General features: G+C 32.6%; 2 protein-coding genes across 2 annotated transcripts; one reads left to right on the top strand and one right to left on the bottom strand.

The window, feature by feature from the left end:
• Nucleotides 1-1,562: 1,562 nt before the first annotated feature.
• On the bottom strand, nt 1,563-2,000 carry LOC111438527. Its single transcript, XM_023076438.1, has one exon. The coding sequence runs from the start codon at nt 1,987-1,989 to the stop codon at nt 1,777-1,779; it is 213 nt and encodes a 70-aa protein (XP_022932206.1). The 5' UTR covers nt 1,990-2,000; the 3' UTR covers nt 1,563-1,776.
• A 20,059-nt stretch (nt 2,001-22,059) lies between these two features.
• Nucleotides 22,060-24,043, top strand: LOC111438506 (berberine bridge enzyme-like 18). The gene is made up of 2 exons (XM_023076418.1): nt 22,060-22,951; nt 23,159-24,043. The coding sequence occupies exons 1-2, from the start codon at nt 22,060-22,062 to the stop codon at nt 23,968-23,970; spliced, it is 1,704 nt and encodes a 567-aa protein (XP_022932186.1). The 3' UTR covers nt 23,971-24,043.
• Nucleotides 24,044-25,994: the final 1,951 nt, after the last annotated feature.

The following is a 25,994-nucleotide window of genomic DNA, read 5'->3' as shown; positions in this document are numbered from 1 at the left end:
TTAAGACTTGATTGAATGGCTCAGATGCAATTACTACAATAATGGTATGAAACTCAGAAATGACAAAGATGATACTCAAATTTCTAAGGGGAAAGTCTCAACTTAGAGATCGATTTCATTATCACAAATCTGATTTTTACATAATAATTTGTGGGTATTTATACTCTCTCCACAAAGACATTTTTGGCCATGATTTAATCACGGTACCCTTAAATCTCCACAAAAATGTAGTCAATTTGACCCTTTGACCATTATAAACTTAAATTAAAAATAATAAATAAAGTTTTCTAACAACTCATGAAATGATGGTTGAACTGAGCCTGTCCAATTTTGTAGAGGAAGAATGAATACTTGTTGAATCTTTTTGGCCTTGTTCGTGTAATAGGTCCAGTTGGAACATTTGGAACACCGTGATCCTTAACATATTCCCCCTCTTAAAAGAATTCGTCCTCGAATCAAAAAAATCACATCACTTACATCAAAAAGACTCAAGTCAACTACATTGAAATTAGAATGTACTCAAAATTCTCCGGAAAGATTAATTTTATTTGCAATGTTATTAATTCTTTCAAGGACTTAATAATGGTCATCCCCTCTTGGATGTAACTTTGTGTGAGATGAGAATAGCTCCTTTTGAAACTGTATCCAAACTCAGTCACCGAGTTGAAAAATGATTTTCTTCCGTCCTTTGTTAATTCTTCAAGCAACTTTGAAATTTTGTTTCTCAATTCTCTCCTTCACCTTTTTGCATAATGTTTTGATCAAATCTATCATTTTTGTGGCGGCTTCACTCACAAAAATATTAGAAGGAATAGGAAGAAAATTAAGAGGATTAAGCGGATTAAATCCATAAACAACTTCAAAATGAGAACCATGAATGGTACTATAAATTTCTCTATTATATGCAAACTCTACCAACCGCAAGCATTGGTCCCAAGACTTAATATTTTTAAAAATAATAGCCCTAAGAATACTTCTAATGTTCTATTAACTACCTCAGTTTGCTCATCAGGAGATGGGAGGATGACATGCATTTGAAAAGAATAATTTGGTACCCAATTTACCCCCACAATATTTCCAGAGTGACTCAAACATTTAACATCCCCATTACTAACATATTTTGATCATCTGTCTTGCTGCAAGTAATAAAATGAGTAATTTTACTATTACAACAAAAATACTATCTTTACCATTTTTAGTGTGCCCAAACTATTAACAAAATTCATAGATATATTAGTCCAAGGTCCTTTAGGTACATTCAAAGGACTATACAATCTATTGTGATCTAGTTTTATCTTCTTTGCATTTAAAAAATTGATTACAAAAATTATGAACATCATGCTTCATCTTCGGCCAAAAGAAGTGTTTATAGAACATATTATAAGTTTTATTAATCCCAAAATGTCTTATTAAGGTACCAACATGTGCTTCACTAAAAAAAAATCTCTTATATAGCATTTAAGAATATAAAGCTTACTTTTCTTAAATAAAAATTCATGAAACACATCATAATTCACTGATAGTTCTAAAGTCTTGGTGATCTCTAAATAATTCTTTAATAAGCACGGAAGAGTTATATTTCAATTCACTGATAGTATTTGATCTTTCAAGGAGTTGGAAGTTTTTCCCCTTCACCCCTCCACACCCCTCCATTTGATTCGAAAAAGAAAGAAAGAAAGAAAAAATAATAATAACAGAAGCACAATTCATTGGATAATGGAAGAATTTTGGAAAACGATGAGGAGAAATAAGAAAGCAAGTAAAAAGCTCTGTTTTTCAAGATTTCTCAGATTTCTTTCGCAATTCCTTTATCCACTTCAAGCTTGCCTTCTTAAATATGCTCTTCTCTGACGAGGAGGATCCCCCCTCCTCCTTCTCCTTCTTCTTCTTCTTCTTCTTCTTCCCGTTTTCTGCCGACGATGGTGGAGGGCCTGGGTCAGGGTTGGAATCCCATTGATCTGCCCATGACAGACCACCATCTAAACCCATACCTCCTTTTCTTCCTTCCTTTTTCCTTTTTCTTTCTCAACAACTTCTCTCCCCTTTCATGATCAAAGTTTTGGTATTTTCAAGATAAAACTACTTGGAAAAGTTTCTAATTATGGATGGCTGTAGTTCTTTACAAGAAATGGATTCATTGGTTTGACCGAATGATTTGGTTCATCACAAAAACTTGGTTGGTCCTATAAACATCCAACCAACCGTAGTAACTACTTCTTTCTTTTTTTTTTTTTTTTTTTTTTTTTTTTTTTTTTGTAGGTTGTAACTGTTTAGTTTTTTTAACCACCAACCGTAGGATGTCTAGTAATATAATAGTGACTCAAATAAAGCACTTCAGAAATGTATCAATCTTTGTAGCTTGTATGTGCTTAGTTTTTCTCTTGTTCTATGAATATATATGGTGTTTCTATGCTATACAACCAATGGAGCCTAATAATTTTTGGTGTGTACTACAAAATTTGGTTGACAGTTTTAATTTTTAGTTATAAATCATATTTGTTCCCTAGTTTGAATAAAACCAAAATTTGAAAAAAAAAGTTAATAATTTTTTCTAGGCTTTCAGGAGATTTTTTAAAACCCAAATTGTAGGAGTCATCCATTTTTTTTTTAATACCTCTAGTGTTTTGACTTTAATTTCGATTTGATTATTATCATTTCAGAAATTGGATTGTTATTAGATAATTTTTATTGTTTAATCTGGGTAAAATTTTAAATGTATTATATTAAGATGAATAAATTAGAGTTTAAGTAAGATAGAAGAAAGGAGGTGGTTTTTCGAGTAAAAGAAGGAAAAAAAAAACAAATCTAGATTTTACTATATTTTAAGAATGTTGGGTGAATTTAAATAAAATATTCTTTTTTTTCATATTTAAAATATATATAATTTTTTTTTTTTTTGTTATTCATTTTGTAAATGATTTTTTTTTTTTTTGGTTTGTTTTTGTATTTTTATTAAGAATTTAAATTTATTATTATTATTATTTTTGGTAAGAAAGATGAGATCCAAAATAAAATAAAGAAATTGTGAGAAAAACAAACCCTTTTTTTCACTATAGGAGCATACTGATTGAACCTTCGAGATAATAATGCATTAGCTATCACATTATCTTTACTTCGCTTATATTTGATGACATACGAAAATGTATCAATACATTCCACCTACTTTGCATGCCTATGGTTCAGTTTGTTTTGACCCTTGAATACTTCAAGCTTGATCAAAGTGATATCAAGTTCTCTAGACCATAAGTAATGTTGCCACACCTGCAATATATGAATTAAAGCAAACAATTCTTTATCGTAGGATAGTTCAACGCTGTACCATTTAGTTTTTTACTAAAATACATTAAGAGTTTTTCATCTTAAATTAAGAGAGAACCTATGCTAAAACCACTCGCATCACACTTGATTTCAAAAGTTTTATTGAAGTTAGGCAAAACTAGTAATGGTGCGTACTTAATTTCCCTAAGCAAATTGAATACATTTTCTTGCATTTCATCCAATTAAAAACAGCATTCTTTTTTCGTAAGTCATTCAATGGTGCAACTATAGTGCTAAAATCTTTTATAAACTCGAAGCTAGCTAACCCATGAAAATTCCGAACTTCACTTGCACTCTTTTGTGTTGGCAAATCTCTAATGACTTTAACTTTCTCTTTACATACTTCTACTCTATTTTTACCAACTATAAACCAAAGAAAGTGAACTTTTAAATTAGAATAAAATTTCTCTTCATGTGTAATAAAAAACTGACTCAACATTCTCCACATGCTCAAACAAAGTCTTCAAATAAATTAAAATATCATCAATATACACATCTTTTCCACATGTTTTCTCAAAACATTATATACTGTGCGCATTACTAGGATAATTAGTTAACCCAAAAGGCATAACAAGCCATATACAATCCAAACTTAATTTTGAAAGTTGTTTTCCATTCATCTCCTACTTGCATTCTAATTTGATGATAAACAATCTTTATAAGTAGACATAACCATACAATTCATCAAGCATATTGTCTAACCTAGGAAGATGATGTCGATACTTTACTGTGATTTTGTTGATGGCTCTACAATCCACGCACATGTGTCAAGTTTCATCTTTCTCTTATATAGCCCTTCCCCATGAGCTCCTTCACTTGCCTTTAAATTTCTTTAGTCTCAGTTTGATAGACTTTATAAGCTAGCTTATTAGGAATGACAGCACCCAGAATGAAATCTATTTGATGTTCAGTACCTCTGATGGGAGGTAGTCCTTTAGGTACTTCATCATGAAACACGTCCTCAAATTCTTGTAAAATTATTGAAAAACACTCGACAAAGCCAAGTTATTATAGTTAGAAACCAAAAATCCTTCCTTGTACATAAGTACAAAAGATATTTTGTGAAAACATTGCTCTTCTCACCTCTCCAACTCTAGCTAAAAAAAAAAAAAACTTAGTTTTTTTCCATTTTTTTCAATTTCATCTCATTATCCACTTTTTTTTTTCCTTTAATTTTTCTCTATTTTTTTCACTCAATTCTTGTTTTTCTTTCGACTCTTTCTTATTTTCCTTCAACTTTACTGGATTAACAAATACATTTGCAGAATTCAAAGGTACAAGAGTAGTTTTTCTACCATCTTTTACAAAAGAATACCTATTCAAATAACCATCATACATGACCCTCTTATCAAATTGCCAAGGTCGGTCAAGCAATATGTCTCCAGCAAGCATTGGTAACACATCACAAAAAACTTTATTTTTATATTTTCCCAAAATAAAAGATATTAAAGATTGAGAATCCACCTTCATTGTTCCACTCTCATTGAGCCACTGAAGCTTGTAAGGTTTAGGATGGTGTTGATTGGAATTTGCAACCTTTTGATCAACATGACACTTACTACATTTGTGCAACTTCCACTATCAATGACAAGACTACAAGAAGTCCCCTCGACTATACACCGCGTGTGAAACAGGTTGTCTCTTTTATCATCAATATCATTCTCCGTAACTTGAGTTTTAAGAAGTCTTCTTGTAATAAATGTCAAATGACTCCCATTTTTTCAATTCCTCCTCTTTCTTCTAGACTTCTTCAACTACCTCATAGATCTTCCCTTTATTTTTCTCGTCTTGGTTCATGATTCTACAAATAATAGTTAATATGCTTAGGACCTCACACACTCAACTCACTGATTTTACACTCAAGAGTGTTTAACACACAAAGGTAGGCTATTTGGGGAAGTGACTAAATTATGATCAAGTTAGGGGACACAAAAAATTCTTTTTGGATAGAATTGCCCAATGAAAAAAATGAATTCCAAAGAGAATGTTCATGAAGATTTGAGAACTGTCTAACTTCCCTTTTTACATAATTTAGGGAAATTTAGAAGTTATGTGAGAGAAAAAAATATCAAACACAACTATTCCAGATTTAGATGGATTAAAAAAAAAAGTGAATAGAAACTTATTTGATATTCAAATAAACATGCAAAAGGAAAAATAAATGTTAATGACCATTTATAATCACAATTTTACGAACAAATACGAAATTTTACAAACAAATATCATAAGGATTTCTTTTTTTGTTTTTTTTTTCAAGATCTATATATATGATTTTTAAGAAGAAAATGAGAAGAAGGTTAAAAGATGATGAAGAAGGATGAAAATGACAGCAAGAAAATAAATAGATAGATTTGAAGAAAAGATAAACAATAGCATAAACGAAACATAAAATCAATTCTAGAGTAGGCCACACGATGCAGCCTAGGCTCTGATAACAAATTGATAAGGCAACCCTAATCCTCATCTCAACAATCCAAGCTTTTGTTGGAGTAAGAACCCTTGAATCAAAGAAATTAACACTTCCTTATACAAAATTAGATTACCTCATATGACCAAAGATGTAGAAGCAATATTTGAAACCTTCTTCTAAATTGAGTCACCCTACAATCAATCCTTGATTGAATGGCTCAGATGCAATCTACCACAAGAATTGCATGAAACTTAGAAATGACAAAGATGATGCTCGGATTTCTAAGGGGGAAGTCTCAACTTCGAGAGATCGATTTCATTCATCATAAATCTGATTTTTACATAACAATTTGTGGGTATTTATAGTCTCCCCACAAAAGACGTTTATGGCTATGATTTAATCCCGATCCCCTTAAATCTACCCTAAAGACGAAGTCAATTTGACCCTTTAACCATTACAAACTTTATGAAATTAAAAATAATAAATAAAGTTTTCTAACAACTCATGAAGTGTTGGTTGGACTGAGCCTATCCTATTTTATAGATGAAGAATGAATGATTGTTGAATTTTCTTGGTCTTGGTTCGTGTAATAAGTCCAATTGGAACATTTGGAACACCATGATTCATATCAGGCTAGACTAGTATCAAGTTGCAGGTGGGTATCCGACCCGAATTTGGATCCATTGATCTCATTGTAATAACCCAAATTTTTTAAATAAAAAAAAGGAAAATGCATTGTCCCACATTGCTTAAAGCTTAGTAGTGGGAGCCTCCACTATAAAAGTGAGGTCCCTCCCTTCATTTTAGCATCTCACTTGAATAGTTCGAGCTTGTCGGAGAATATATTTTCTTATGGCTCAAGGCTAGTATTTTGGTTGATCTGACTTGGATCTAATAAGCTCAGACTCTTTCCTTCTAGTTTTAATTCTTTGAAAGCCTTTTAAGGTTGGTACTACTACCTTTTTAGCTAGTTTAAATTTTTGGAGTAAGTTTACTTTTTTTAGTTAGTTAGTTGAGCCAATTCTCATGGTAGAATTTTAATTTATAATGTTGGACTCCTAAGCATAATTAAATTTTAGAGAGTATCTGTAACAACTCGCTTTTTGAGAGACTCGAGCCATAGATTGTTACTCAGTGACGTGAAAATAAGAAAATATACAATACATTTAAACACATACATGCACTTTGAAATTTAATGAAAATAATAATGAAAATTTTTGCTCTTGTAAAGAAACAAGAAGAGACCACTAAAATACACCACTATAAGATCAAACTATTTAAAATACAAGATTTAAATGTGGAACTTCAAACTCAAGTGTGATGGAACTCTCTATAGCCAACAACCCACGTGTGCCTCCACTTTGACCGCTACGTCAAGCTCCACCTAAAAGAAAGTTGAAGTAGCAAGGATGAGTATGTAAAATAGACTTAGTAAGCAGTTTGTTGTAGTTCATATTTTGTTATTATGTCTTATTAATCTTGTTCATACATTCAATATATTCTCTTTTGGGGATTCGTTCCATGTAAAGGCATCTTCTTAGGCTACACCCTAGGTTTTCTCATTCTACTTTCTCTTGGTTCTTGGTCCTATCGGGACCTCTAGCCCTCGAAATATTCTTAAGTTCTTTAGGTCTCCTGGTTAGTCGTTTTTTAAAATTGAGTCAGGTTTACGATGAGGGGCTAGTTGGCGAACCCCTATCGTCCACATATAACCGCATAATTTACATGCATGAACAATCATCATAAGCAACTCGTAAGGTACAACTGTGGACCACTGCCACTCGTGACAGGCTCACTATAGGAAGTTAGCTGGCAAACTTCACAGTAGTCCCCACCATGTATAATCATAAATCATAAAATATCATAAGCTAGTTCTCCTGACCTCAAACAATCGAGTCAGGTTCACGATTAGAGTTTAGTTGGCGAACCCCTAATCGTCCCCGTATAACCGTATACATCATAAACATATAAAATAGAGATATAGCATAGCGATCTAAACATGGATACCTAGTCATAAATTCAGTTCATAAAATAGTGCGTACGCGTTTTAGTAAACATACATAATTAATTCAACCCGTGTCATCTCAGCTAATTCTATGCTCAAACTTGTATAATCAGTTTCTAACATGTTTAATATTATACTAAAGACATGCTCTCAATTTCAGTCACATTATAGCCCAACAGTTCATTCCTCGATAAACGTACATCATAATGTTTAACTTGCTCTTACATACAAAACAACCAACTCATTTCATGCTCAAAATTCTATGACATGCTTCTCATAGCACACGTTCATGCATACTATGAGCATAGATAAATCCAAGGTTCTTAGGTGCCACTTACTTGGGAAGCGTGACACTTTTGTTTAGGTTTGTGTCTTTAGGTGATTTAAAAAAAATTTGAACTCCTTAAATAGTTCCTACATTGATTTAAAGTGATGAAAACGGGTGATAACGATGCCAAAATTGGAGTTCAAATGAGTAAATAATGCTAAAAGGGGCAAAACTAGCCCGCGAAACTGCTTGAATTGGGCTGCCCGCAGGTCAGACCACTCGAGTTGGGCCACCCCGTGGGTTAGGCCCGCCCATATCCATTTCCACACCCAATACATAATTATAATTCTCAAATTTGAGACGCCCTTATTTAGACCAATCTAGGCCACGGGATCAATGAGAAATCATATGGCTACCAATCTAAACGGTGAAATCATAAGTGACACCTTACCAATCAGGTGAGGGTCGTGAGCTTGGGACATACTAAAAGATATGAGGTACTGGTGATTTTAAGCATAGGTGTGGGACTCAGTTCTTTCCATGAAGTGGTACTTAGACATCAGGGTGTCGAGTCGAACTCATAATCTTAATCATGCTTATTATCAAAATCTGTTCAACAGGCTAGTCTCAACCTTAGAGGCCATGATCTTAAACATGGAATGTCATGCACCATGTTTTTCTTAGTAAGATATCATGTTTAGCCTCATATTTTCCTCATCTAAATGAAATGCACTACACCATATTATAGGTGTCCTATTCAAGATACAAAGGATGTTAGGTTCTACCCATCATTTCAAAAAAGCTTAAATTATAATATTATAATATAGTTTTTAATAATTAAAAAAATATAACTTAGTAATTTTTTTTAATAAAGAAAAAAAGCATTTGTAAGTGTGTTTTGAAAATATATTTATATTAAGTAGAGGAATTGGACGTGTCCTCATCTCGATCAGATTAGAGATGGGCGATCCGATTAAAGACAACCATTAAAGCATAAACAAAGTAGTTGGGCCGCTCATCTAAATATTGTACTCTTAATTATGTACTCATTTTCTCCATTTTTCTTCGTATAAAGTTTCTCCATATCTTCAATCGTTCTCCATTTTTCCCTATAAAGCATAATCAATTATTCTCCATACAATTAATTCTATATATAAGCTTTCAAACAAAAGGAAAGAAATAAAGGGTGAGTAACTTTATTATAGCATGATATGCAATTATAAGTTAAAGATAGCACAATATTTTAGATATATTAAACATATAATAATATTAATAAAAACGTTATAAAATGATTACATAATAATGTATATAAGCTATACCTTCATACTTTATTATAACATTTATTATAGCTACAAAAAAATACTATAAAATATTTCAGACTTTTAATAATATGGGCTATCACGACGTACGAAAAACGCTATAAAAAGCTTAAGATGGCAATTTTTCTAAACTATTATATTCATTATTTCTAGTAGTGTAGGATGCCAATACAAAAATAATATTATATTTTTATCTTACTTTTCCATGTTTTATCGTCTTCTTTATTATGCAATAGTTTTTCTAACAAATATATATGACTTTAATATTAACGACATTTTGACACAAATTCCCATGACTTCCATCTCCCCGTCTTTTTCCCACGAAATCTTAATGATTTTATATTTTTTTTATCATTATTATTTTTCCGTAACCAATTATTAAAATAGCATACCAATACAAAAATAACATAATTTTTTTCTCTTATTTTAGCCTCATCCGCTTTTTTATTGTTGGATACAGTCATCTTTCTAACAAATGCATATAACCTATTTTATATCAACAACATTTCGACTCACCTTCCCATGACCTCTGTCTCCCCGTCCTTTTCCCCAAATTATTAATGATTCTCTATTGTTTATTATTTTTATCTTTTCCCACGCTAATAACATGCTAATACAAAAATAACATTATTTTTTTTCTCTTACTTTTTTTCTCTTTTATCATCTTATTTACTAAAAAATACATAAAATCTAATTTAGTATTAACAACATGTTGACTAAGATCGTTCTTGAATTGAAAAATAAGTTCTTAAGCATTGGTCAACTGCAAGAGAAAGGCTTGGCTATTATGTTTAGTGATAACAATGGTAAGGTGTATCACCCTAATAGAGGTCTTATCATTGAGACAAGTATGTCTAATCTCGGGCACTATCATTATGGTCACCAAAGTTTTGGAGGCCTCAAAACTCTAAAACAGAAGCAGATGGTTCATGGCTTGCTAAAACTAGTATGTTCTAATTGATTATGCGAAAAAATGTTTGCTGGGAAAACAAAATAGAAGACCCTTCCCACGAGAAAGTATGTGGAGAGCATCAAAGTCACTCCAACTTTCATTTAGACATATGTGGTCCAATTACACCTATGCCAAATGGCAAGAAAAGGTATATTCTAACCTTTATTGATGATTTTAGCAGAAAATTTTAGGTTTGAGAATTGATAGAGGTGGAGAGTTCACATCTACTGATTTTATTGAGTTCTACTCAAAACATGAAATACATCAACAACTCACTGATGTTCTAAGAGTGCCTAAGATCCAAATTGCTTCCGCATGTGTTATATTAACACCATCAAGTTCCACTATTAAGCTGACCAGAAATCCAGTCTTGCACGGTCGAAGCAAACACATTGATGTTCGTTTCCACTTCCTCCGTGATTTAAGTAAAGATGGAACTATGATATTACAACATTGTCATACTAAAGAGCAAGTGGTTGATATCATGACAAAACCTTTTACTCGAATTGTGTTTGAGAAGCTACACATGTTAGCTTGGTGTCTGTTAAGATCCTCAAATTTGATCTAAAGACGGTAGCTTAAGGAAGGGAATGTTGAAAAAGATTTAGTTGCTATTTGTATGTTTTAGTTCCTGAATATCATAATCTTATGCCGATATCAAATCATAAATATGACCTTATGCCATAAATATGATCTTATGATAAATTCTTTGTTTTGGCATGATATTTAACATTTTATTTTTATCTTCAGTATTGTTAGGCTTTAAATATGGTCATTTTTTACGTAAAGTACCAAATTTTCTTTCTTCCATAAACTTATCTTCGTTAAATTTGTGTAGATAAATTTTTTTTATCTACCCACCCCAATCAATAACCCATATGCCTTCCTAAATTTGTAGCAATGAAAATTTTGTTAAAATCCATGTTTAGTTCAAATAAGTCAATTTGTTGGGATGAGTTAAAACCGTTCTTCATCATGATCTAAGATAATATTCTTTTTTCGACTATTATTATTATTTGTTATTATTTGTGATTCATCCATCTTTTTGTTGAGTTTTGAGTGCATAATTTGTCCGAAGAGTTCTATTGGATTCTTTGGGTGGCTGAACGCGAACTTTCGAATCTAATAAAATAAAAAAAGATTGATGTTTCATCATAAAACAAAGAACTAAATAAAATAAATGAACGATTAAATGAAAAGTATCTTGTTCTAGCCTACATCTAAGAAAAATAAATGCGACTACCGTATGCATGTGTCATGGTCTCTAGTTGAATTTTCTCATATTTTTCATGCATACGCCGGGGTTGTATTTCATGCTAATTCGTCGTTTTGCATGTCAATCATATCATATAATTCAGATTACATGAATATGTCATATCATAACGTTCCATGCTTTCAAATATAACAATTTTCATCATATACATATCAAACCATAACATATCGTATCACAATATATCATATCATCAACATGTCAATTTAGCATATATCTTGTACCATAACATATATCATATTATTTCCATATCATATCACAATATATATGTATGTTTGTTATTCACATGTCGTATCATAATCATATCATATCATAAACACTTCATAATCATATCATTTCCATATGCATATCCTAGCCATATAGTTTCCTAAACTTGTTATAGTTTTATCGTTCTTATATATCGCATAGTTATATCTTTTCATGAACATACCTTAGTCAAATCGTTTCCCAACGTATCCTAAATCATATCGTTTCATGAACGTATCCTAGTCATACCGTTACAAGTACATTTTCTAATTCTATCGTTCTATCAACCTATCATAATCCTATCCTTTTCTATCAATAACCTAACCATATCGTTTTATCAATTGTTCGTGATCATATCGTTTTCTATACATAACTTAACCATATCGTAATATTAATCATATCTTAACTATAGTGTTTTCTATACATAACCTTATCGTATCGTTTTATGAACATATCTTAATCCTATTGTTACATTACATTTAGTGCACCCTTCTCGTATCCTGTCTCAAGCATACCATTGAATACAACGTACCGTAAGTATGATCATACAATTCACATATCATAATAAATATATATCACATCATAATCATATTGATTCATAAATAATTCCCACATATTAATATATATGACCTGTGCAGAACTACGAGGCGCGTATCAACATCATGATGTGATATGTATTTAACAATCTTGGATAACCTAAGCCGAAGTTCTATCTAACTCCAAATTAGCTTGCTTTCGTCCCTCGAATTCGTTCTCTCTTATGCCAAGACGCTTCACCCTATTAAAAATGTTTGTCTAATTCCTTCATTAATTCTAATTCCTAAATTTTATTAAGTATTTAACAAATTCTTAATCTTGCAATTTAAATTTAATGTTTCTTGTTCGCCTAATTCCTTCATTAATTCTAATTCTTAAATTTTATTAAGTATTTAACAAATTCTTAATCTTACAATTTAAATTTAATGTTTCTTGAGATAAAAATATGTCTAACAATACAACGCCTACTGACATAAAATTTATTAGATACTATGATTTCATAATGTATTGAAGAATTACTGTATAAATGAGAACATATGTTTGTTATTATATTTACTAGGTACAATAATTTAATATTTTTCCGATCTTCCCTTCTCTTTCTCTCTCCATGTGTTTTTCTTTTTATTTTGTTTCTATATTCTCATTATATTTTTTTTTTTGTGTTTTCATTTTTGTGACGACCCTAAATTTCTACTTATTCACATTTACTACTAACGTCTCATGCTCTGTTAAAATGCAGAATCTAAAAGAAAACATCATCTTTAATATAAATGTTACTATGGGAAACACTGCCAGTCGTACGTGTTTCAAACGAAATACTCAAATTAAAAAATAAAACAAATAAAAAATAAAAATAATTTAAAGTGATGAAATGCAAGACAATTTATTCTAACCTAAGACTAGGAATTTGAATATGCATCTATCCTATGTACATGTCACAGTTTCTACTCGCGATGCCGCCGTCATCCGTACATGGGCGCCTTGCTGTTACCTGAAAAATAATATGGCACACAACCTAAGTATTTCGAAGAATACTTAGTAAGTGAACCCATTATAGAGGCCATGCTAAATGCAATCACATGCAATCACGCTCTAGGGACCTATTTCTATCTCATCTCATACTAGGAATGGCCTCCAGTCCGGACTACTATGGATGTGTGGTACTTCCCTACACACGACCCCACACGTGCGAATGTGAATCCCCAGGCGGCTTGCACACCCCCTGGACCCTCTCTGTCAAGCTAGCTGTTTGTAGCGACGTTCAGAGGTCAGCGGAATCCCTGGTGTCATGCTCCCATGATCACCGTGCTCATCATACTGTGCGCGTCCACACTCGTTTTCTTTAGGGGAAGTATCCTTATGCTTATATATATACAACATGCATGAGGTCCCTCTAATTCCCATCTTAACATCTCTTCTGACACAACCATCAAGTTCCATCTCTTTGTTACATTAAGTGCATCAAACATATCAATTACGTTATACATCAAAAATATATAAATTACGTACATTATCATGATCATAGCTCAAACATCATCCAAGCTCACATCATCATACAACTATTGTACGATGTCATGTGTAGAATTCATATATCGTAAACTTAACTGTAACACATATTATTTTTAGTCTATCCTATAGTAAGGCCACTTACTTGGTTGCCCTTGGCCGAAGTACTCCTTATTTTAATTAAGGTAAGCTCCCGTTCCTCGAGAGCTACTCCAAAGATTACCCGGGTTCATTTCCTATCACACTGTTCATCACCTTCTGTTAGTATTTCAAAACTAAATTCATAATCAATTACTAAATGTGAATTACCTTAATCGGGGCTGAAAATAGGTCTAGAAGGGTCTGAACGGGAGATTGGGCTAAAATTGGAAAGCCAAGCCGAAATCAATCGAAAAGCCACCAAGGAAGCCGCCGAGTCATCAAAGTCGAGCCAAGCGGAATGGCTGCTTGCACCGCTGGGTGATATGTGGCAGCAGCAGGGTGAGCCACGTCACGTCGCAACGTCCGGTATTGAGATTCGAAGTCATGGGTTTTCTCGCCGGAGTTCTCTTCGATTTTCTTCTCTCAAATTTCTTTTCCTTTATCTATTTGCAGGTGTACTGGGAGTGGTGGGAAGCGTGGTTGAAGGTTGAGAGGCTTTACTGAGGAGAAACGCGAGCTCCAGAGTCGTGTGGAGAGCAAGAATTCTGGCTGTCGCCGGAATTCTCGCATCCTTGGTTCATTCTATTCTCTCCACAATTTTATTATGGTCATTTTTAATAGATTCTCAATTTTTTTCATTATTTCTATTTCATATTACCATGATTCCAAGACAACTTCTTTCTTCTTGATAGTGAGAGTCGGATAAAGCTCAATGGAATGACTTGTTCGAGAGAACTCTTAGGGTAAGTGTTAAGAATGAGAAATAAAAATAGAATTAGAATTGGGAAGGTAAATATTCTTATCGATATTGATATTTTTTAGATAAGATACAAGCTAGGCCTAATACCAATCAAAAAGAAAATATAAACTAATTAAATAAAAAAAATATAAATTAATTAAATATTGAGAATAAAATGAAACATACTATAAATCAAATCATAAAAAAAAATATTAAGATATAATATTAAGGTATATTCTATAAATAATATAGAATGAAATTCTTTTTCTTTTAGGCGAAGTTCTGGTTGGTTGAGATTTAGGAGGAGGAAGACTTGTTTTAATATATATATATATATATATATATATATATATATATATATATATATATATATATGTGTGTGTGTGTGTGTGTGTTAGATATTGGAGAGAATTAGTTTGGGAAGTGGGTAATTTTCATTTTCATTCTTTTTTATTTTTAATTTTAATTTTAATTTTTACCATCTATTTTTCTACGCCGCTATCCTAACGGACAATTTGGATATGTACTTAATTTTCCTACACACAGTCTACACGTGTGAGTATAGATCCACTAGTCGGGTCGCACACCTCCTATAGGCCCCTTTCTGGTCGGGGAGCATTCTTTGGTAGCTGTTGATGCCAGACACCCGTTAGGAATAACAACCATCACGGCAGCATTATGATAAACATAATGATCCTTCCCTTGCCTCGTAGCGTACACGTCTGTACTATCATGAATGATAAGGGATAACCCTCGATGCATGAGCACACAATAATGCATGAAGTCCTAACATTTTTCTATTTTCACTATCATTTAATACAATCTCGCTAGCATCTTCCTTCATATCATATCATTTCTTATATCGTTTATCATATCATTTATCATATCTTTCATGCATATGTCGGGGTTGTATTTCATGCTAGTTCGTTGTTTTGCATGTCAAACATATCATATCATTCATGTCGCACATATATCATATCATAATGTTTTTATGCTTTCAGACATAATAATCGACATTATGCACGTATCATATTAATATATCATAACAGACACATAAAATATCCTAAGCATGTCTTCAACATATCATATTTTAACATATCAATTCATCAAATACAGCATAGCAATCACATCTCATAGCATATACATATCATTTCATAATAGTTTGCATATACGAGCATATGACACGTACGAAGCCACGAACACGTGTCACCATACAACACACAATTATAACCAAACGACTGTAGGGTCACTTACTAGGTTGGTTTAGGTCGAAACTACTACGACCCCTTAATGCTAATTTAATGCTACTCTTTGAAATTTAATTCTGCATTCGGCCTAAAGAGTCAAACATCATCAATTAAAATTCTAATTGACTCACTTAGTTTTGCATAAAATAATTTAAACTTACTCCTGATAATTTAAACGGAGTCCAACATCATAACTTAAAATTCTAATTGACTCAATTAGTTTTGCATAAAATAGTTTAAACTTACTCCTAATAATTTATTTTCCAAAGTCAAGGTAAGAGTACAAATTGCAATTTGTGTTCCCTGTTTTTATTATTTCTAGATTGTGTTTGGTAGTAAAATTTAAATGAAAAGAAGTATGTCAATATTATTTTATGCTATTCGATCATATAATTCAAATATTATTTATGTTGGTGCAACTTCAAAAAGAATAAAAGAAGTTTTGGAGAACAATCCTTCCTTAAACTTCTACCAGAATAATCACTGCCCATGTGAGGTAAAACTCTTTTAAGTAGAATTTGGGAAGAGTTTTGAGTCAAGAAGTTTTGGGAAAGGTTAGTTGGGGAGAGAGATTTGAGGAAAGGGATTGTGATAAGTTATTGAAGGGAAGTTTGGGAAATGAGGTTTTTTTTTCTTTTTCTTTTTATTTATTTATTTATTTAAGAATTCATTCTACATTTGAGTAGTTAATAGGTTGTTTCTTTATATAAAGTATTTTGAAATAGGTAAAAAAAGAAACAGTAAATATGTGAAGATATTTTTTTATTCTCAAAGATAGGAATTCAGACACTTACTCCCAATTTGAGCTTTCCTTTCTAAGGTTATTTTTGTTCGTGGTTTTCTGTGGAAACATTCTTTGGAGGTGCATAAACTAATTGGGATCGTCCTTGCTCGACAACTTATCGTGTATCCTTAGATTAGATTTTCAAGTTTTCCTTAAAGCTCTTCAACGGCGGATTAGATTACAGGAATGGTTTCTAAGCACCTTCAGCACTCGATTCCTTCATAGAATTTGTCGGTAATCTTGTTTAGAAACTATAGGAATAAGGTCAGAAGGGAAATGGTGGAGTAGAAGAAATCTGAGAGTAGGAGACCCAAAATCTAAACGCTTATTGTCGACGATTGGAAGCTCAACGTTCCTCGATTCTTGTTCTAAACTATTGCTCCAACTTCAAACTTTACAGGGGAAGCTTCCATCGATGTCGAAACCTCCAGAATTGTCCTGATTTGGAGATTGAATTTTCTAGATAATCCGTCTGAAATATCCTCTCTGTTGAGAAAATTCCTCTGAAATATCCTCTCTGATCAATAAGCTACTGACTTTCAATTTGAATTCTAACGGTTGGATTTGATGATATGTGAACATTTTCGATCGTGTCCAATTTAGAGGAGATCCAACGGCTAGATTTTGAGATTCAAAGGATTTTGTACAGAAGGTCACGGTGGAGGTTCTGATTTTGAGCAAAATGGCATATCTATAATTATCCATAATTTCAGGGGTATTTTGGTAACTTTAACTTTCGAAATATTTTATTATTATTATTTTACTAGAAAAATTTTATAATTTTTCTAAAATTCTCTTCATCCCTTCCGGGTCGTTTTCCCCTTCTTTGCCATCTTGAAATTGGTTCTAGATAAAAAATTAAAAATCTAGAAAATTTCTTAAAAATTAGGAATATGATCTTTTCGTCCTTTTCGCTTCCTATTTTCTTTTCCAATCCTTTTCCAAAAGAAGTCCTTCAAATTTCTTCTTTAAGTATAGAATTGATTTTCTTAAGACTCTTGTCTATGCTTAGACGCCTTAATTTCTTTCTTTGGATCCTTTGGGTCTTACGTTAGCCACTTATTCTTATTGAAGCCAATTTCCTTCATTTTTGTGGTGTTACATATATTTTGCTATGCATATTAAAAGTGGTAGTGTTAAAAGAAAATTTTGTCATTATGAAATATGTAAATATGAAATTAAAGTATCGGTACGAACAAACTAAAAAATTATGAGACAACACCATAAAAGTTGAAATATTGTATACTTAAACTGATTTATGAACGACGCAAGTGACTTTAATGGGATCTAATTGAAAAGTTTTAAAGCTACAACTGCAAGTATGAAACTTAAGAGGTAGTTTAAAAGCATCGAACCACGTTGTGGATGAGATATTAAGATCATGGTAAAAGTTTTATAGGTATATATGGAGATGAATTGCAGTTTGAAATTTTTAGGATCCCTTAAATTTAAGATTGATTTGGTGTTGTGCGCCGAAAGCGGAACAAATGTACTCACAACACCAAAGTTACTCAAGACATACAATATGACACTCAAAACTTAATGATTTCAACAGCAGAAAGAATGGCATTATATAGCCTTCTGCTAAACCTAAAGATAAACTAACAAGCCAAAAAAAGACCTTGAGAATAGGTCTTGGTCCTAGAGAATAGGACTTATGACAGTGTTCAACAATTGGGATAGGAGTCTTGAAAAAAATTTCATTGGTTGTGTTGTCCGCCATTATAATTTATGAAAATTTTTAAAATGAGACTTTGAGAATGTACGAGTCAAGAGGTAAATTATTGGACATCCAACAAGGCTCAAGGCTTAAAACAATGTAATGCAGGTAAATGCTTAATCTATTGATTTAGTTGAAGAAAGGAAGCAAGTCAATCTTAAAAAAGAGGGAGAAAATTGGAATTAAAGTTGTGTTACGTAGGTAAGGTTTTCCAACAATAGAGTCCACGTCAATGTTGATTTCAATAAAGCACCCAAACCATGAACTTACTAAATCGATTCTGTTGCTCATGAAATTTTAGGAAAAGTCTTAATATTGAAATTTGGTAATCACTAGATTATGGGAAGGAGATAAATTAAGGGTTAGTATAAAATGACTAAAATGCCCTTATAATTATGTGCTACTAACGTAGGACGAAAGTGATTCGAAGGACATGATATTAAGGGATTATATAAAAGTACAAGGCCACGGGAATATATTGAGGATTTAAACTAAGATTTGGAGGGATAAATAACCAACAAACCATAAAAAATTCTATTAAAATTAATGCCATTTTTTTTTTAATTTTATAGTTTATAATAATACTTATCTAGTTGTCCGGTTCTAAAATTTATGGCTTAGATTATTCTAAACTTAAAATGATTAAGACTAATGTTACGAATCATGAAATTATATAATATTATTATATTGTTCCCTTTCAATATAAACTTTTGTGATTTTATTTTTTCAAAATGGCTCGTACAATGGAAATATTGTTTCTACTTATAAATTCATGATCTTCGTCTTAATTAGTCTAACGTGTAATTACTTCTTTCAATAATTCTTCCAATTAAATTATTCTAAACTAAAATTCAATCGTATTATTTATGTAAAAAAATTTTGAGAGTTTTAATCAAAGTTTTTATGAAATTGATTTTGCAAACTTTAATGATGATAATAATTAGATTAACTTGGTTATTAAAGCACACTTAATTTAAAATTTTAAATACAATATTTTTACTCTATTTTGTGGTATTTTTACTCTATTTTGGTCTCTTTATTACCTTACTTTTGGTCCATTTTAATCAATTTTTTTTTTTTTTTTTTTTTTTTATGAGCAGAGTAAATTCTTATAACACAACAATCAATTAGAATAGATGGACGTAAGAGAGAGGACTTGAAAATTGACTTATCGTCATGGTCTTTTTTCAACGACGATTCCAATTTATTCCTCTTTCACGAATCAGTTTTAAACAATGTTGGAGAGTTGTTCTTCGATATCACGAAGACCTTTCTTTTCTTTCTTTTTTTTTTCTTTTTTTTTTTTGGACATGAGTGAGTGGACTCCCCCTGAGCCATCAAACTATTAGCCCTATAACAATATTAATGATATAATAAAACTATTAGCCCGATAACAATATTAATGATATAATAAAAGTAATAACAAGGGCAATTACTTCCATGTTTAAGTTGGCAATTAATACATTAAGTTCTCATTTCTCCATTAAAAGTTTGGTAGCAATCCTTTTAAATTTCTTCCTATTAATTTTTTTTTTCATATTTAAATTCAAATTTTTAATTTTCTTTTTTACCATCAAATACACTATCACTCTTCAAAGTGATGTACAAAAAAATAATAGAGAAGGGCTTGTATTAAGTTCTCGTTTAATAATCAATTAGGTAGCTTTGTAGAGGCATATTTTCACAACTTTTTACTACAAATATTTAAATTTTTAGCTAAATTTAAAAAAAATTATTTTAAAAAATATATAGTTCAAAATTTGAAATAAAAAATATAATAGATGAGAGTAGGATAGGTTCAATTTACAGAATTAAACCAAAAAACTAAGACCTCTTTGATAAATATTGGGCTAAATTAATTAAAATTATAAAATACTCTTTGAATAGAAATTATAAGTATTTTGTTTTAAAAGTTCATTAGTATTTCAAAAATATATTTAAAAGTTTCATTAATATCCTTCCACCTTTTTTAAAAAAAAAAAATTAAAAAAATATCATTATCGCTAATAGTGTACGCATCTGTACAATTATAAAACAGGGGTATTCTCCAATGCATGAATATACAATGATGCATGAGGTACCAACTTTTTATTTTTATTTTTTATTATCATGTACAACAACTTCTATTGTGCTTTCTTTTTATAACATATATTTTACAATAAATTTTCATGCATATATAAAAGTTGTGCATTATACTAATACATGGCATGTCAATCATATCATATATCTAGTCATGTCAACCTATGTCATATCATAACTATATTATTTCTTCTCATGTATTGTATCATATTATGCACATATCATATCTTATATCATGTCAATTATACTACATCATAACATATATCATAATATTCACATATCATATTATGAATATGTCGTCAAGCATATCGTATTGTAAACATATCATTTCATCACATATATTATCTCATTCACATATCATATCGTACACATATATTTCATAACCTTTCACATATAACGAGTATATGACACATGTGAAACCATAGGCATATGTCATCATACATCATACAATTATAAACAAACTGGTAGTAAGACCACTTGTTTGGTTAGTCTAGGCTAAAGCTACTACAACCCCTTGATAGTAAGGCCACTTGTTTGGTTAGTAAGGCCACTTGTTTGGTCACATATAACGAGTATATGACACATGTGAAACCATAGGCATATGTCATCATACATCATACAATTATAAACAAACTGGTAGTAAGGCCACTTGTTTGGTTAGTCTAGGCTAAAGCTACTACAACCCCTTGATGCTTGATAATGCTTGATACTAGTGTAACACTGCTCTATTAAATTTAATTATACTAAGAAGTCCCATAATCATCTATTAGAATTTTAACGTGGGAATTGACTCACCTAATTTTTTATAAAATAATTTAACTTATTCCTAATTATTTAAACTATTAAGCCTAATTTTGCATAAAATAATTTAAATGATAATTTATTATGCATAAAAACTCAATAATCATAATTTAAACTAGATAAGCCTAATTATAGATAAATAATTTAAACTTGATTTCAAAATTTTAAACTAGCTAAAATTTAGTTATATTAATTTTAAACGTTCTACTAGGTTGAAACTAGAAGGCCAAAGAATTGAAACTAAAAGTAAAGGGTCCGAGTGTATCAAACCCAAATCGGATTAGCCAAAATGCTAACATAAAGACATAAGAAAATATATTCTTCAACAAGTTTCGAACGGTTCAAGTGGGATGTTAAAATGAAATGAGTGCCCTCTCTTTTATACAGTAGGTCAACTTCTCACTTCTCAACTGGGAAAAAATTTCCCTACCTTTTTTTCAAATTTTTTTTGGGTTATTACACAATATATTTGTAACATCTGCGTTAAATCTAAACTTTCATAATAATTTTAATATTAATAGTAGGATAGGTTGGGTTGCATTATAACCATATAACCATATTTTGGGTTCGTCAATGTCAACTTCCAAACCCTCTTTAAAAAAAATATAACTCTAAATTGAATTAGGTTGTGGGTGGAATTATCTAATAATATAAATACCCTAAATTGGATTAAATATTGTATAAAGCACTTCTAAATAATTAACTCGTTTGCACAAGATGTGCAAGAAGGAAATAGAAATGAAGATTTTTTTGAGCAATTTTAGTTTCATCTCTCTTGTTTTTGTATCATTTGCATCATGGGGTTGTGGAAGTGACAATCTTCAAGATTTTCTTCACTGTATTTCTCTTCATTCCTCAAACCATAATTCAAATTCAACTCTAATTCACACTCCATCTTCTTCCTCTTACCTTTACGTTCTAAATTTCTCCATTCGAAACCTCAGATTCGCAGAATCCGATACGCCCAAACCAGTCGCCATCGTCACACCATGGCAAGCTTCCGAAGTCCAAACCACAGTCATTTGCTGCAAAACTCATGGCCTCCAAATCCGAACTCGCAGCGGCGGCCAAGACTTCGAAGGTCGTTCTTACGTCTCTAATGTCCCATTTGTGTTGATCGATTTGACCAACCTTAATTCAATTACTATTGACACTGAAGACGAGACTGCATGGGCTCAATCCGGGGCGACAGTGGGCGAACTGTATTACAAAATCGGCGAGAAAAGTCGAACCCTTGCATTTCCGGCCGGGTTAGTGGCTAACCTTGGGCTTGGTGGGTTCTTTAGCGGCGGTGGGTTCGGGATGCTTGTAAGAAAATATGGTCTGGCCGTGGACAATGTGGTGGATGCTCAACTTGTGGATGCAAATGGGAAGCTTCTTGATAGGGATTCGATGGGGGAGGATTTGTTTTGGGCCATTAGAGGGGGTGGCGGAGGAAGCTTTGGGATTGTTTTGACATGGAAGTTGAAGTTGGTTCGAGTTCCGCCAACGGTTACGTCCTTTGCTGTTCACAAAAGTTGGGACCTCAATGCAGCTAAGCTAATCCATCGGTGGCAATACGTTGCGCCCGAGGCAGATGAAGATCTGTTCATCACTGCTTGGGTCATAGGTTTGCTTAATTCTTTCGTCACCCTATTGAGGTTTATATGATCTGAGAATTATGCTAACTTATTTTCTAACGCACAATTATTGGTTAGAATTTTTTTTCGAATTTGGGGTTGGATTAATTTTTTTAAGAATTGGAACAAATGAGAATTGGTTTGGTTTGACATTTCTTTGGTTGAGTCAACTTACTCGCTCGAAAATATTTTACCAGCTTCAAATTCAAGCGATGGAGGTGGAAGAATTATGAAGGCTTCATTCTTCTCCTTATTTCTTGGAGAGGCAGCCGAGCTTGTTTCTCTTATGGCAAAGGCTTTCCCAGAGTTGGAGCTCACAAAAGAAGACTGTCTCGAAATGAGTTGGGTTGAATCAATGGCCTTTTCAGCAAGTGTGTTTGTTTCTGCTGAAAGCTTGGAACTATTGCTTGATAGAACCACCCAACTCAGCAATGGCAGGTACAAGATCAAATCTGATTATGCCACTGAACCCATCTCAGAAACCGCCCTCAATGGTATATGGGAAAGGTTCAAAATTGAAGAACTAGAAACATTGCAGCTCGTACTGATCCCTTTTGGAGGTAAAATGAATGAGATTTCTGAAACAGATACCCCCAACCCACATCGAGCTAGGCATCCCATACATATCGGCTACTACGCTACATGGCACCGACCCGATGCTGATTCGAGACACTTGGAATGGACCCGAGAGCTCCATGATTACATGACTCCTTTCGTATCGAAATCGCCGAGAGCTGCATACATTAACAACAAAGACCTTGACATTGGAAGAAACAACGAGGATGGGATCCCGACTAGCTATGAAGAAGCAAGCATTTGGGGGCATCAATATTTTGGAATTAACTTTGAAAGGTTAGTGGCAGTGAAAACGAAGGCTGATCCTTTTAACTTCTTCCGGCATGAGCAGAGCATACCACCGGTAGCACCGATAGGAGGAATCCAAGCAAAGATGGCTTCATGCTCGGATGTGTCTTACGAGACCATGCCTAGTGCAATGCAATATCTCTAGTTTTCAACTACCTAAAATCACTACTATCATCTTAGCCTGCTCGTATGCTGAATATAACTCTTAAAATATTATCAATAAAATCATAAATTTCAACGTAAAAATAATTTCGTCATTGAAAATATTGTCATGGTTTTACATGTTCAAAACATAATTCAGACATGAAATTAGTAATAGAAATGAAAATTAATTTGAAACATGGAAATTAAATATGCTACTAGCCTATACACATGTTATGTCTCTCGTTGCAATGTCATCATTAATTGTACAGGGGCGCCATGCTATTACCTGAAAAATGATGTAGCACATGGTTGTTAGGATCGCACAATAACGCACACACTCGATCTAGATGAACACAAAGAATAAGAGAGAGAAAATGTGTCTTGTCTTTACCTAAAAAATGATATAGCACATGGCTGTTAGGATCTCACAGCACATGGCTGTTAGGATCTCACAGCACACGGCTGTTAGGATCTAATAGCAACGCACACACTCTATCTAGATGAACACAAAGAACAGGAGAGAGAAAATGCAAGGAGAACTCTGGCTCAAGGTTCATATTGATGGGTTCATGTATGTACGAGAATATAGAGAATGAAGAAACTACATTTTGATAACAATTGAGGCTTTGAACAACCTCAACTTTCCAACATAACACATTTTTTCAACATGTTTGCTGGATTTTTTGCACTCTCTTTCTTCTCCAAACACATCACCATCTTCCACTAACTTGCGAGTGAAATTGTATCGCTTTTTGTGTTTTGTCTTTAAATGATAGACTTGGTTCCTCACCAATTGTATGACACTTTGCTTCTTGCTCAATTCTTCTAGATAGTCTATCATTCAGATCATCTCATTTCCAACTTCAGCATTGCCACGTACTCAACATCTCTTAATAGATGAAAGAGCAACGCATTTCTGAAGCCTAGACATCCCATCATTCATGGTTTGCTCCCACTTGGTTGTATCCTCCAACTGTAGAGCCTCATCAAAGAACTCTAGTTACCCTCCATCAGTCAGCAACAAATAGTGTAATGAAGGTATATACATATCTGGTACTCTGATAGTTCTGGATGGTCTTCTCAACACCTGCTCAGGTGTCACTTGCTCCACCTCTGATTCATCAGAAATAATCTCAAGAGTTTCTTGAGTATTTGCTACAACATCACTAGGTGAATCTTTCTGCAACTCAACTTCAACTTCCACTTGCTTCGTTGTCTTGGAATCTTTCTTCCCTTTGTCTTTGTATAGGACATTTCCATCAAAAGTCACATCACAATGTCTCAAGACTTTTCTGTTCTTGTCATCCCAAAACTTGTACCCGAACATGTCAGAATAATAGCTTATGAGATAGCACTTCACAGGCTCAGCGCCAAGCTTGTCACTCTTCTTTGGATCAAGACGAACATACGTAGTATAACCAAAAGTTCTCAAGTGAGAGTACTTGAGTTCTTTTCCTGTCCATACTTCTTCTTGCAATTTGAACTTCAATGGTACTAATGACCCTCTATTGATCAAGTAGGTTGTTGTATTTACTGCATCGGCCCAAAATGAATCTTCATATTCTTTGTCTGCTCATTTAATGTTTTGTTCATCCTTTCAACAACACCATTTTGTTTTGCTTTACTGAGAATTATTCTTATTAATTGAATTCCCTCAGCTGCACAAAATGATTTGATTCTGACATGTCGTACTCTCTTGTATTGTCAGACCTTAGGCATTTGGTATTCAAGCCAGTCTGATTTTCAACTTCAGCTTTCCACTTTTTAAAGGTGGCAAACACATCGAACTTGTATTTCAGTAAATAAATCCACACCTTCCTGTTGAAATCATCGATGAAGATGATGTAAAACCTTGATCCGCCAACTGATGGAACTCGAGATGGTCCCCATACGTCTGTGTGGATCATTTCAAACCGCACTATCTTCAATTCTCTGGCAGCCTTTGTGAAGCTAACTCGTTTCTGTTTGCTCATAACACAATTCTCACAATGACTCATATCAACAGATTTCAGACCTTTTAAAACT

Source organism: Cucurbita moschata, unplaced genomic scaffold (genome assembly GCF_002738365.1).
Source record: "Cucurbita moschata cultivar Rifu unplaced genomic scaffold, Cmos_1.0 Cmo_Scf00076, whole genome shotgun sequence".
Lineage (NCBI taxonomy): Eukaryota > Viridiplantae > Streptophyta > Magnoliopsida > Cucurbitales > Cucurbitaceae > Cucurbita > Cucurbita moschata.
The sequence above is the reverse complement of the archived record's forward strand: the minus strand, read 5'-3'. Positions and strand labels throughout refer to the sequence as shown.